Source organism: Etheostoma spectabile, chromosome 8 (assembly GCF_008692095.1).
Source record: "Etheostoma spectabile isolate EspeVRDwgs_2016 chromosome 8, UIUC_Espe_1.0, whole genome shotgun sequence".
Lineage (NCBI taxonomy): Eukaryota > Metazoa > Chordata > Actinopteri > Perciformes > Percidae > Etheostoma > Etheostoma spectabile.
The window spans coordinates 18,033,766-18,048,369 of NC_045740.1; the positions used below are offsets into that span (position 1 = coordinate 18,033,766).

Genomic DNA, 14,604 nt, shown 5'->3' on the forward strand with positions numbered 1-14,604 from the left:
ACCGGTTGGGGTTAAAATGAAGAGTGGCAATAACAGTCACAAAAAATAGTAGTTTGATATAGGTTAAAATATCAGAAGAAATACAATTTAAAGAAATGCTGTGCAAATAAAATGCTATATAAAGACAAAGTGACGTGTCAAGATGAGCAAACTTTGTTCTGGACTTGTTGTGATCTCGTGAATCAAAGTAATCCCCAGCCATCAGATAAACGGGGAAACGTGAACGTCTCTAAAATATAAAAAAAAAAACTCGGCATCAGAAGCTTGGCTGTGTTCTTTGTGTTGGAAATAGACTTCCTCTGTGACGGTGAAACCTGCAGCGGTGCGATAGCGTCGCCTCTCAGACAGCTTTTTATTCACCGTGCAGGGCTTTAATTTGCCGCCTGTCGGCGAGCCGGTGGACGTTTGTGTTGCCGTCAGGTCCTCCGCCGTCCGTCTCCCTCGCTTCTCCTCTGGAAATCCTGATGAGGCGTCCGGCGGCGCCCGTCCCAACAACCGACCCGCCGAGCTTTGATTGAAGTGAAATCAATCAGGCCTTCAATCTTTCTGTGTACAGGCCCATTATCCCGGCCCGCCTGTCGGCCTGTCTGCCTGCAGGACGGGGGACCTGATCCGCCTCCCTAATGCACACCCGTGAGCTCGCTAACTCGACTCTGACAAGAAGAGCGAACAAAAGGAAGCCGGGGAAGGTTGGGATATAGGGGTCAAACTCGATTGGTTTAAATCTCAACACGTATACTGTAGGGGTGGAGGGGGGGGGATCGATACAGCGTAGTATCGCAATATTTTCAGTGGCAATACTGTATCAATACACAGGTGCCAAGTATAGATCTTTTATTATATATTATAGATGTGTTGGTCAGTTTGTCTGCTCGACAATCCCATTTTGCAGCAATAACATTAGAGTGATATGAAGAAACAGAGAAAAGTATCTTTTTAGATAAATCAGATGTTGACAGTTTCCCAATGGGAATATCATTTGAAATTGAGAAAAATTAGAAGTTGGAAAAAAGGTTAGAAATTGCAATATATCGCAGAATATTTTGGATTTTTATACAGATAAAATCCATCTTTTTGCACTGCTGCAGAGAGAACCTTGTGCTTTTGCAATATGTTTACAATCGCAATAATATAATAAATAATATCGTGATGATATCATGTCGGGAGGCGTCTGGTGATCTCCCCCCCCCACCCCACCCCCAATATACTACAGGATGTCCAGGAGCCCGTGCTAAACAACATTTAAAGGCGGGACATGAAACATTGTATGTTATGCACTGCAATTTTGCAGATTTTGGGGCTATTTTGCCTTCATAAAGGCTAACTGGTGGGTTCAACTGGGGGGGGGGGGGGTTGAGTTCTCCACTTCTGAGAAAAATGAAATATTTTGAGTGTCAAACACTTCATTTTCTGCATTCTTGTGAATATTCGTGCAACAATACATGGAGCAAATGTCTTTGGTTATGTAAAGGAAATTATGATATATTTTTTTTGTAGGGGGTGGCACCTGTTTTGATAACAGACCTGTTTTGTCTTCTTTCCGACAAGTGGAAAGTACAGTAATCATTCAAAATACACCTTTATTTGACATTTGTGTCTGTAGCTCTCTCTGCAATTCACCAAAACGTTAGCGTTAGATAATGACTCATTTCCATATTCAAACAGCATTTCAGAAAACTAATAATGCTGAAAAAGATCGTGTTAAAGAAAGGAATCACCTGGGAAGTTTCATGGTGATATCTAATAGTTTAAAAGTAAAAAAAAAAAGAAAAAGGTTTTGCTCTCTATGCATTTCTCTCTTTTGATGATGTTTCAGCCATCGGGCCTTCTTTAAAGCAACATTAAAAAGTGCCTGAGGGCTAAAACATTGTACGAATACACAGAGTAATGCATATAGAGCCAGAGTATGGAATAAAGTTGTTTTTTTTCTGACTTTCAACTCTACTCCCAGTGATCAGCACTTCCCGACAGGCCTTTAAAATACAGAATATTTGAAAAAAAGCTTCAAAAATGTTGGAAAAAGTGACAAAGGCTGAACCAAGAAACACAAAACCTCATGAAAGCCTCAAAGAGGTATAGAAAACCCCGACTAAAATGACATGTCGGTGTGTGTTACTTTCCTATAATTGTACCATTTCCATACGCAGTGTCTGCTGTTTCCGTGGTCCTGAAGCTAACGGCTAACGGCTAACCCCTCCCTGTCTCCACAGATCCCTCAGATCAGCTACGCCTCCACGGCCCCGGAGCTCAGCGACAACACTCGCTACGACTTCTTCTCGCGCGTCGTCCCTCCGGACTCCTACCAGGCCCAGGCCATGCTGGACATCGTCACGGCGATGAGCTGGAACTACGTGTCCACGCTGGCCTCGGAGGGGAACTACGGCGAGAGCGGCGTGGAGGCCTTCGTCCAGATCTCCAGAGAGTCAGGTAAGGGGAAGCCAAACCCCCGCGGCGGGAAGGCTAGTTCGAGAGGATTGTTTTACTTTGAAAATCCGCTGAGATTAATTTAAAAAAAAAAAAAAAAATGGGGAGAGAAAAAGCCACAAAGCCTGGAGCACATTGGACGAGTTTAGGTGTCAGCTGCTGAAACTAAACTGTCATTAAAGCAAAGCATTATTTGTTTATGTTTATTAATCAGCGCATTCACAAACATTACTCCAAATAAAGAGGGGGAGGCGTGTAGAAACAGCTGTTTGCACCAGCCTGGGGGGTCGCGAACGACAACCTCATTCTGGGAGAGGGTCTCGACTCAAACAGGTTGAGAACCACTGGTCTACGTCCCTGGGGATCTTCTTTTAATGTAATGTGAGATTTTGTTTTTTGAACTAAATTTGAGGCGGAGCGGCTTGGTTTGAAACTAAAACATAGTCATAGTTTCAAATCTGCAGATAGCCTTTAGTACTGACGCAAAGCATGACCCTATATGGAATCTGTCGTACAGCTTTTTATAATGATCAATTTCTCAATTCTGTCCATGGTTCTGTTATCCCAGAAACTATTGGGCTCTACATTAAAGCTGCCATCAGTCAAAACAGTCGAACAAAAGACACTCTCCACCGGGCTAACTGCTCTGGGGTTATTGGATCGGAGGGGTGGAGATAAAACCAGGAAAACAGAGTACACTAAACTATCAGACTGGGGTGTCCACATTCTTTTGACAACACAGAGCAATTTAACCCTTGTATGTGTGGTATTCGGGTCAAATTGACCCATTTCAAATGTTTACAAGAAAAATGACACAAGTTACATTATTTTCTACCTGAAAATCAGCGTCCTTTCCTTATTTCCTGTGATAAACATGTATTCCTGACTCAATTCAGAACATTATTCTGGATATGACACTTATGTTTTTTCCATAGTGGATTTTTAACATGAATTATAACCTTATGACATAAAACAAACCCCCACTTCCATGTTTAATAGTGTTCTAGTAGAGACTGATGCATTCCCTAAACACATATGTTATCTCAATTGTTTGAAAGTGCGATAATGACAACATTTGTTAATAGATTATGAAGTAACATTTTATTTCAGAATTGTTTTTAAAACCCCCAAAATAATGTCCCCAGAGCGATCGGAGGAGGACGAAGAGCCGCTGTGGTGTTCGAAGCCGCCGGTTGTAAGACACAGGTCGTGTAATTGACTCTTGATGTAATTACAGCAGCAGTCGACGCCGTTTCCTCCTCGGCGGGTCACTGCCAGGTGATCCGACTCGCTGATTAAAGTCGGCATCACACCTACACGAGCTCTGATAATGATGAGATATGCTAAGGGTGCGTGTGAAACTCATCAGCGGTGACATGTATCTTGGAGATCAGCGAGTTATGTGTGCTAGGTTCAGGTTCCATTTTCTTTTTGACCCCTTGCATGATAAACTTTGTAGGCGACGATCAAGAGAAAAGCAACTTGACTCTAAAAGCCGAGGCGTGCTTTCTACTCTTTCTACCGAAGCATCTCTTGCTCCACCTTGATTATTATTTCTGTTTCTCAGCTTATATCTAGCGGTCTGATCAGTTACAGGAAAATAAATACTGCATTTGGATTCTGTATGTCAACAGACAAATGTGTCAGTGGCGGCTACAGAGATGCTTGAATTGCTGTTAGCAGAGATGGCAAAAGTAATTAAGTAGTTAGTCTTATACTTAAGTAGAAATACAGATACTTGTGTTAAAGTAGTAGTACTGATTTTAATTTAAAAGTGACAAAGTACAGGCTTGGAAATTGCTGTGGAGACGGCTGCCTCTCCAGTAGCTCTCCAGTAGTTTTTAGCTCTTTTTACTTGTTTAAACCTCTTCTTTCCATCTTTTTTTTTTTTTAACTCTTCTTTTTTTTCATTTCTTGCTAAAACTGATGCTGGAAATTTCAAATTACTTGCGGGAGGCCTCCCAAAAGGATTGATAAAGAGAAGTCTAAGTCTAAAAGTAAAAGTGGAGTGGAGAAAAGGCTCTTTATGTGTCAGTGGCTACATTATAAATGGATCTGGTCTGCCAATAGGCCTAAAACATCACATTTATGATTATTGTGACCGAGACTGTGACTCCAGGTTAATGAGATTCTTACTGAGCAGCAAAATATGAATTTTAGTTGTGATTCTGTGAGAATTCACAGATCCACTTTCTCTTTTTGCATCTTCCCCTTAACATTTAAAGGACTCTATGTATGTGTGTGTGTGTGCTCAAATATGGCTTCTGGAAAGAAAATAAGTTATAAAATAGGAATTTCTAAACGGTGTGTAACGTGATCGGAGGGTGTGTTGATCAGAGCTGAGAGCTGATTAGCTTTTATTTAGCAGATTGGGATGAAGCGCATGCTTCTTTAAATCTTGAATTCCTGAATTATCTTCTCACCCAACAGATGACGACTGACTCATTAGGGCTGACTTTTTTATTTTATTAAAAACAAATTCTATACAGTAATCCCTGTTATCGCGGGGTACGTTCCGAAAAGACCCGCGATAAGTGAAATCCGCGAATAGAAAACTTTTTTTTTTTTTTTACAATTAGCACATTACATGTATACAAATACAGTGACCTGCCTGTAGGCCGTTTCACTGCTCCTTCAGACTGGGCCGCTGCATCCTACTGCGCTCTGCGTGTTCTCTTCTTCTGAAGCCCGCGGTGCAGGTGTGTTGTTCGGGAAAAACTAGTGATGAGCAGCTGTTGTCGCTCTTTTTTTCTTCTTTGCAAAAGATCCTTGTACAACCGACATGCCACCATCGATTACGTTGGAAACTGTAATGAACGTCTCATCAAGGGTCCCATTCCTCAGCTACTCGCTAAGTTCATTGGCCATTCGCACCATGGTTGCTAACGACCAAGCGTACAAGCATACAGAAGCGGGACGTGAGTTTTTAGCGAATCAATGCAAGCAAACTGCAGCAAACAAAAAAAAAAAAATGCATTATGAAAATCCCGAAATAGCGTCCGCGATAAGTGAACCGCGAATGTGGCGAGGGATCACTGTATATATAATTTCGCTTCTGGTCTGAAAAGCCTCATTGTGTCACGGCAACAACAGAGTGAAAACAGTGTAATTTCCCCTTGCGGGATTAATAAAGTATGCATTATTATTATTATTATTATTATTATTATTATTACACAGTGAGGCTGTTTCACTGTGAGATAAAGGAACAAACATGTAGAGCAGGACAACTTTACAACACTCTTAATAGAAAAGTTTGGTCTTCTGAAATCTAACAGCATGCAGAAACCAAATATATAATCTCTTTAATCTTCCGCCTGCCACTTGCTCTGCTTCTCTCTGCCACAGTGACCGGGTTTATAAGTGAATATAGGTGTAACATCCGACGTGTTTACCTGCGTCAGGGCTGTGATCCGGACCGTGTGGAAACGGCAGCGGCGGTAATCGTGAAGAATGGACGCGGCCGATGTGTTTTTAAAAAAAGCTTCAGATTGATAACGAGATGCTGTTCAGAGAGCAGCTGGGGCTCCTCTGTGGGCATTAATGAGCTTTCATCTCTGCTGCTGACACACACACACACACACACACACACACACACACACACACACACACACACACACACACAAGTGTGTCTCACTATCTTTGTGGGGACCAGTCATTGACATAATGCATTCCCTAGCCCCTTACCCTAACCTTAACCATCAAACCTAAATGCCTAACCTTATCCCTCACCCTTACCCTAATCATAACCTTATCCCTTACCCTAACCTTATCCCTCACCCCCACCCTAATCATAACCTTATCCCTTACCCTAACCTTAACCCCCATCCCCACCCTAATCATAACCTTATCCTTTACCCCCTAACCTTAACCCCCACCCTAATCATAACTTAATTCTAACCCTGATCCTAAAACCAAGTCTTATTCCTCAAACAGCCCTTTAAATTTGTGGGGACCAGCATTTTGTCCCCACAAAGCTGTCAGGACCCCATAAGTATACTGTATTCCCAGTTTTTGGTCCCCACAAATGTAGTTAAACAAAGCGCACACACACACACACACACACACACTCTCTCTCTGCTACAGGTGGCTTCATCTGCAGCCTGCATATGTATGTCCATCAACGTGAATGGAGTGTGATGGCACGACGCCTCATGGCCGTGATCACAGGACGTATTGATTACAGCTGATAGCTGATTAGCTTTTAATGAGCAGATTGTGATGAAGCGCGTCCTTCTTTTTATACGCAGTTGTCTTTCTTTGAATTATCTTCTCACCCAACAAATAATAAGGCAGACTTTTTTATTTTTTATTTAAAAGAAATGTATTTAAGCTCCTCCTGGTCTGAAAAGTCTCATTGTGTCACGGCTTGATATTTAGCTTCATAACGGTCTCTTATCACAGCTGTTTAACCGTTACAGGCTGCTCTGTTGTGGTTGTTGTTTTGTTGGTTTTACGGAGTGTGTTTACAGGTGTTGGGGAGTTCTACTGCATATGTTACCTAAATTTATAAAGCCTCTACGTGTCTCCGTGTCTGTGTGAAGTCTGAGAAACGTCCTCTAGTGATGTCACTTGAGTCAGCGTTGGCTACAAGACTACAAGTACGAAAAGAAACAAGAAAGAGTTTTAAAAAAGGAATAAATCTGGAGGTGTGGGGTTAGAAAGATGAGCAGACCTCTGCAGCCCGCCGGTCGTCTCTGCTGTCGGCCGTCGAGTTGCATTGTGGGTAATGTAGGCACCAGGTTTGGCCGAGGAAGAGGAATCTAAAGAATAAAAGGAGGACACATCTTTATACAGGAGGAAAAGAGGAGATAGAAAAGGAAACAAGGAGGAAGCAGAGGAGGAAAGGAGGAGGTAGAGAAGGAAAGGAGGAGGTGGAGAAGGAAAGGAGGAGGTAGAGAAGGAAAGGAGGAAGTGGAGAAGGAAAGGAGGAGGTGGAGAAGGAAAGGAGGAGGTAGAGATGTAAAGGAGGACGCGGAGATGAGTAGGGAGGACAGTACAGGAAGAGGTGGAGGTGGTAAAGGAAAGGAGGAGGCAGAGGAGGAAAGGAGGAGGTGGAGAAGGACAGGAGAAGGTAGAGAAGGAGAGGAAGAGGTAGAGATGTAAAGGAGGACAAACCTTTATACAGGAGGAAAAGAGGAGATAGAAAATGAAAGGAGGAGGTGGAGAAGGAGAGGAGAAGGTAGAGATGTGAAGGACTAAGGAGGAGAGTACAGGAAGAGGTGGAGGAGGTAAAGGAAAGGAGGAGGCAGAGGAGGAAAGGAGGAGGTGGAGAAGGAAAGGAGGTTGTAGAGAAGGAGAGGAGGAGGTAGAGAAGGAGAGGAGGAGGTAGAGATGTGAAGGACTAAGGAGGAGAGTACAGGAAGAGGTGGAGGAGGTAAAAGAAAGGAGGACACGATGATGAAAGGAAGGAGAAAGTAGGAGGAGAAAAAGCAGAGGAAGACGAGGAGCAGACGTCTGTGAGGTACATTTCTACACCTCCTGGTGACGTCATCCAGCTGCTGAAACGTCAACAGATGTTGCTGATGTCACCCGAGGCCCGTGTGCAACGCAGCACGGGACCAGAGCCGCCGTCGTCAAGCCCGTTTCCATGACGACGGCTGCAGATCTCCCCCTCAGCGTGTAGCTCGAGCACAGATGGATGAACACGTTGTGATTTCCTCCTCCTCCTCCTCGAGGGGAGCCAGGTGTGTGTTTACCTGCAGGGGGGGGGGCAACGCTGCGGGGCATGAGACCATCTGTGATGTCACCAGCTGGCCCTGCGGGATGCTGGGAAGTTGTGTAACCGCTTCACATGATTTTACCTCACTCAGCGGACTACGCTGGAGTAAGCTGAGGAAGAGGGGATGTAGAGAAGAGATTCGGTCGGGGGGGGGGGGGGGGGGTGTGAGGAGGTGGAAAAGGGGAGATAGAGGAGGATAAAGAAACAAGGAGGAAGAGGAGAGATAGAAGACAGACAAAAGGAACAAAGATAGAAGAGGAGACAGAAAGGGAAACAGGGGGAAAGGGAGGAGATGAGGGAGGACGAAAAGGAAACATGGGGAAGAGGAGGAGGTAGAGGAGGAGACAGAAAAGGAAACATGGGGAAGAGGAGGAGTAGAGGAGAACAGAAAGGAAACTGGGGGAAGGATGGATGTAGAGGAGGAGAAGGAAAGGGAAACTAGATATAGAATAAGAAAAGGAGCTAAGGAGCGAACAGAAAAAGTGAAACAAGGAGAAGAGAGAGACATGAAACGGGGATCAGAATTAGAAAAGTATAGTGAGGGAGAAGAAGGAGGTGAGATAGGAAACAAGGAGGAAGAGAAATATAGAGGGAGTACAAAGAAAGGAAACAAGGAGGTAGAGGAGGAGACAGAAAAGAACAAGGTATAAGAGGAGACAGAAAAAACAGGAGGGTAAAGGAGGAGACAGAAAAGGAAACCAAGGAGGTAAAGAGGAGACAAAAGAAGGAACCGAAAGAGAGGTAGAAGTAGGAGAGTAAAGATGAAGTATGAGAAAATAAGAGAGAAAATTACATTAGACTTAGTACACAGTTTGAAAACTCAGTAAGGTCAAATCTGGAGATTTCACAGTGAAGACTTAAAAAGATTTAAATATATATATAATATTATATATATAATATATATTATTTATGGCATGCCGTTAGGAAATATAATATGAAGTTTATCCATCTGAATATGAATGAATCTGAATATGGAATGAAATCTGAATAGAATTGAATTGAAGTCTGATATATGGATAAAGTCTGAATATAGGAATGAAGTCTGAATATATGAATTGAGATCTGAATTATGGAAGGAAAGTCTGAATAATTATTGAATCTGAAATTGGAATGAAAGTCGAATATATGAATTGAAGTCTGTATTGGATGAAATCTGAATATATGAATGAAGTCGAATATATTGAATGAAGTCTGAATAGCTGGAATGAAGTCTGATAATAGTGAATGAAAGTCTGAATATATGGAATGAAATTCTGAATATATGGAAGAATATGAGAGCTACGTCATTACGGCGCTGGCGCCATCTTTGTGTGCTGATTAATCAGGATGTAACAATGTGGACGCTATGAGTGAATCGGCTAGGAATCTAGTGTCAGCTATTTTGAGCAATGAAGAGATTATTAACACTCTGGCAAATGCATGTACGGGCCAAAATACTGGTAACCGTATCCAGTGCCCACACCATAGCTTCCAGTTGAAGTGTTACTTCTGCCACATCTCCCAAAGAGACTCATAAATTCCTTCAAGAATGATGCATAATTTCTTTCGGCAACGTTTTGTTGAACGGATTGCTTATAAGCACTAGAATGTCGCATATATGGAAATATGATCCTCAAGTGACGCGATCTAATTTCCAAACTGTTTGTGTCGTTTGGAGTATGACCAGTTGTTGCAAAAAAAACCTGCAGTTCAACACAGTATTGGACTATTTCAGCCGATCCATTTTGTAATCCAGTGAATTCAGAAAGGTATCCTTTTGGTGACATTCTGTCATGTATTCCAACTTTCATTCTCATATCTTTAACTTCATTCCATTATTGACTTCATTCCATATATTCAGACTTTATTCATATATTCAGACTTATTCCATATTCAGACTTTCATTCCATATATTCAGACTCATTCCATATATTTCAGACTTCATTCCTATTCAGACTTCCATTCCATATATTCAGATGGATAACTTCATATATATATATATATTTCCTAAACGGCATGCCATAATATTATATATTATATATATTATATATATATATATATGTGTGTATATATATATATTATATATATATATCTATATGTATATATGTGTATATATATATATATATATATATATGTAAACTTAATTGTATATTTGTATATTAACCATACTACCTCACAGAATTAGTTTTTCATCCAAAGGGACCTTATCAGACTCGCTCTGATGTCGGCCTTTTAACTTTAGTGCACCTGACTCGTGGAACAAAATCCAGAACTTTTTTTTATTTTTTATTTTTTTTAAGTCAACTCACTCGAGCCTTTTGGACATTTTAGAAGTCTGATTTCGGACCTCTTAACTTCTATGTGTAATTGCTTTTACAATTTTTTTCTCAGCTTTTTAATTTTTACAATTCAGAAAGATTTTAGTGTCTTTGTATGTTTCTTATTTTATCGTTGCCTCCTTTACTTTGTCTTTGTAAATCAATGTGATTTTAAATTGAGGGCCGGCACTCAATGATCTCTCAAGTATAAACGAGTAGCAGTTTAAGGAATATTTGATGAAATTATGTCACTACATTTTTTGGCCAATTAAATCCAGACAGCTTGTTAGACAATGTGTCCAATCTGAGTTTTATGTTTTATGTTCCACCAAAACAAGCTCCTTCCCAAAGCTATTTCTCAGAGGCACCGTTAGCGGGTCCGACGCTTAGCACCGCCCAAGATGATTGTGATTGGTTTAAAATGAAAAATGCCAATAAACCACAGCAGGTTTTTCTACCATCCGGTAATGCTGTGTGGACTGGCTAGACCCTCGTCTGCAGGTCTGGCAATGCAGGACCACTAATGACGCTAATCCACCATGATACTGCTAAGACTGATCATGGCGCATAAAGAAAAGATTGTCCTCCTGCATTTAGTTGAAGAAGCCCCCCAGGGTGCCTATGAAGGAGGAGAGCAGCAGGACTAAATGTCTGAGAGTTGAAAAAGAAGCTTGTTTTCCTACGGAGTCGAGCCGAGAGCTTCCCCTTCAGGAGCGCCGGGATGCTCCTAGTCTCTCAGCGGGATCTCTGGGCCGGCGGCGAGCTGACTCCTGTTTGAACCCCCGGCTCGCAGCTAAATGCAGCTCCACAGCTTTTAATTACACGTCCAGGCTCCTTCTTCAAAACCTTGCAAGCAGATGGTTTGATAAGCTGTGGTGGATTCTGTCGCCTGATACCGCAGCTCGTCTGAGGGTTTTTAGAGAGCTTCTCTTAATAATAATAATAATAATAATAATAATAATAATAATAATAAATTGAATTTGTATAGCGCTTTTCTCAAGCTCAAAGTCGCTTTACAGAGTGAAAACAGTAGATAAACATATAAAAAAATTAAAATAAAAAAAAACTAAGGATTGGCAGAACAGAAAAGATGGGTTTTCAGACGGGACTTATGTTAGTTTGTCTCTCGAAGGGTCATTTGTTGTCGTCTTGAGACAGAACAGTTAATGATAATGGGAGCTGCTTCATGACAAGAGGAGCTCTGTGAGGAGTTCTGAAGTTTAAGATCAGGAAAGGTTTTGAACATGTAGTGTTCATTTCGTCAAACGAGACTAAATATGTTCGTCGACGACCTTTTTTTTTCCCATGACGGAGACGAGACGATGACGAGACTGCACCAATGTCCAAAAACGCTGACTAAGACTAAATTAACATGCGTTATTGACAGCTTGCTAGCTGAAAGTTTGTTATTGTTTCCCGAAGCAAACGGATGCTGGAAATGTATGGAGCTAGAACAGTGACAGTAACCTGTGGTATTGAAAATAAAATTTGGGCATTGAAACAACAAAATATTGGCATTGAAAACTGTTGAACTAAAGTATAAAACACAAACATCAAAAAGTAATAATCTCATAATCCTGAGATTATTTCAACTTTGAGCGTTGTTTGCATCATGATGTTTTTCAATGTCAATGTAAATTTTTTCTTGAGAGTCGCGTGTCTTTCAATGACAGGTTTTGTTTTGTTTAGTACGCTGTCAAAATTTTACAATGTCAGCTGTTTCAGTTTCAACTTTCCTGTCACTGTTTGGCAGGAGGAGAGAGGGGCCTGAGGGGAGGATAAAGGGGGGGCTGTCGTGGCTTGTGTGAATTACTATAGGCTACTAGCGAGAGACTGCACCTCCATAGGAAATCCTGCCATTTTTTCACACAGAAGCAGGCTGGTTTAGTGTTAACTTTTAATGTGGTTTGTCAGTGAATGCGTCAGCCTTTTAGTGAGTGTGTGATTTGCCTAGAAACCTATTATGTGAAAAAATGGCCGATATGAACAAGACTTACTTGATTTGGGGTTCCAGGTGAACAGTGTGGAAGACATTGCAGATATGCGGTTTTAATCAACTCTGAGGATTTGTCCTGAGGTGCGGTATCTTCCAGTAGCCTCTGAATTTACTAGTAAGCCACGCCCCCATTTATCCTCCCCAGGCCCCTCCTCCCTACGCCAAAACAGGACCAGAAAATTTGAAACTAGAAAATGCATAGTGACTTGTTAAAAATCACTTGACAGGAAAAAAAAAAAAACTGCACTACTGAAAAGACACGGACCATCAAGAAAAAATTTACATTGACATTGAAAAACCCATCATGATGCAACAAATGTAAAAAATGAAATATATCATAGGATTATGATTATTACTTTTGATTTTTGTGTTTTATACTTCAGTTCAACATTTTTCAATGCCAATATTTGTGTTTCAATGCCAAATTTTATTTTCAATACCACAGGTTACTGTCACTGTTCTAGCTCCATAGAACGTATTGTACTTCCGTTGGTTCAAGACTAATTCCTCTGTAAATACACTGAACGTGCTTTATTAACAGTAACATTTGTTCCTGTGTGCTTTTATCTCAAATAAATAAATGAAGGCTGCGTAGGACGTACGAAAAACCAGAAGTTTTCTTTTCCACACTGACCTTTTCATTCTTATCATTCCTCCATTACTTTTAGTTAATATATACGCTAAAGTCTGAATGTCACAACTTTCATATGAGTTGCCATGAAGTCGCGGTCCAGGTGCGAGAGCTTCAGGTTATCTTGCAATCAACATAAAAGACGCAAAGAACAGCTGACAGTTTTACAGATTTATCGTCTTTCTCCTCGACTCAGACTGAACTTTTGATGTTTAATAAAAACAAAGTGACACAGGGGGAAAAAATCTTTCTTCATCTTCTAGTCATATCAGGCGATATTTCCTCACGTTTTCAGTCAAATAGACTTTGTGTGGTGTGTGTGTGTGTGTGTTTGTGTGTGTGGTGTGTGTGTGTGTGTGTGTGTGTGTGGTGTGTGTGTGTGTGTGTGTGTGTGTGTGTGTGTGTGTGTGTTTGTTGTGTGGTGTGTACAGCAGATTAAATGGAGGAGTGATGGTGTTGTATTTTCGCTGACGTTCTGCCAGAATCAGTCGCCTGTGAAAGAACTCTAGCGTCTTTTTTTTTTCTCCTCTTCCTCAGAAGTGTGACGCCTGCAGAGATAATCTGCTTTTTCTTTCTTCCTCTTTTTCTCTCGGTCTCCTCACTCTTCTTCCTCTGATCCGTCGGTACTTTTGTTCCCTTTAAGCTCTTTCTTTTTCTTTTCTTCCTCCCTCTCGTATGAGACATAAATACTCTCCGTCTGGCCTCACCTGTCTGTAAAGAGGAACGTTTTTCTTCTCCTTCTCATCCAAATTTGGTTTCATCTGTTACCATGGAGCTCGTTAGGCCCACTTTAGGGGGGCTGAAGCTTCCCTATAACCCCCCCCCCCCCCAACTAATAAGACAAATAATAATTGGATTTTTTTTTTACAGTGCACTCTGAATCAGTATTTCCTCACCATTTATGTGTCAACAACATAAAGTTACTGTATTTTTATTTTTTTTTCACCTTCGGGACCCTCTCATATCCATCAGGTCAAATTGACCCGTGACTTATTCAGGGTTTAAAAACATTGTGAAATAACATTTTACTTCATAATCTATTCTCAAATATTGTCTTTGTCTCAATTCAAACAATTGAGATAACATCTATGTGTTTAGGGAATGCGTCAGTCTCTACTAGCCCACAATTAAACATGGAAGTGGGGTTCGTTTTTTGTCATAAGGTCATAATTCATGTTAAAAAAATCCACTATGGAAACAACATTAGTGGTCTTATCCCGAATAATATTCTGAATTGAGTCAGGAATACATGTTTATTACAGAAAATAAGGCAAGGGCATTGGTTTTCAGGTAGAAAAAATGTCTATTTGTACCATTTTTCTTCTTGTAAAAATTTCAAATGGGTCAATTTGACCTGAAGACCATACAAGGGTTAACAGAGGAGAAATGGAAGAAGACAATATGTTTGTCGCTTTCCAGTTGTTAACATCTTGGCTTCTTGACTGGCTGTCGACATAAATACAGCAACAAAAGATGCAAGTGCAAAGATTTTGCATGCACAAGTTTTGTATACCCTAGAAGCTAAGCCCCCCCCCCC

The 14,604-nt window shown here is 41.1% G+C and overlaps 1 protein-coding gene across 2 annotated transcripts in view; it reads left to right on the forward strand.

Moving 5' to 3' along the window:
• The window catches only part of LOC116693719 (metabotropic glutamate receptor 8), a 148,882-nt gene that overhangs the window by 47,307 nt on the left and 86,971 nt on the right, over window positions 1-14,604 (forward strand). For both annotated transcript variants that reach the window (XM_032522924.1, XM_032522923.1), the window contains exon 3: window positions 2,211-2,427. In XM_032522924.1, the coding sequence (XP_032378815.1) occupies window positions 2,211-2,427 (217 nt within the window). The remainder of the gene's footprint in view (window positions 1-2,210; window positions 2,428-14,604) is intronic.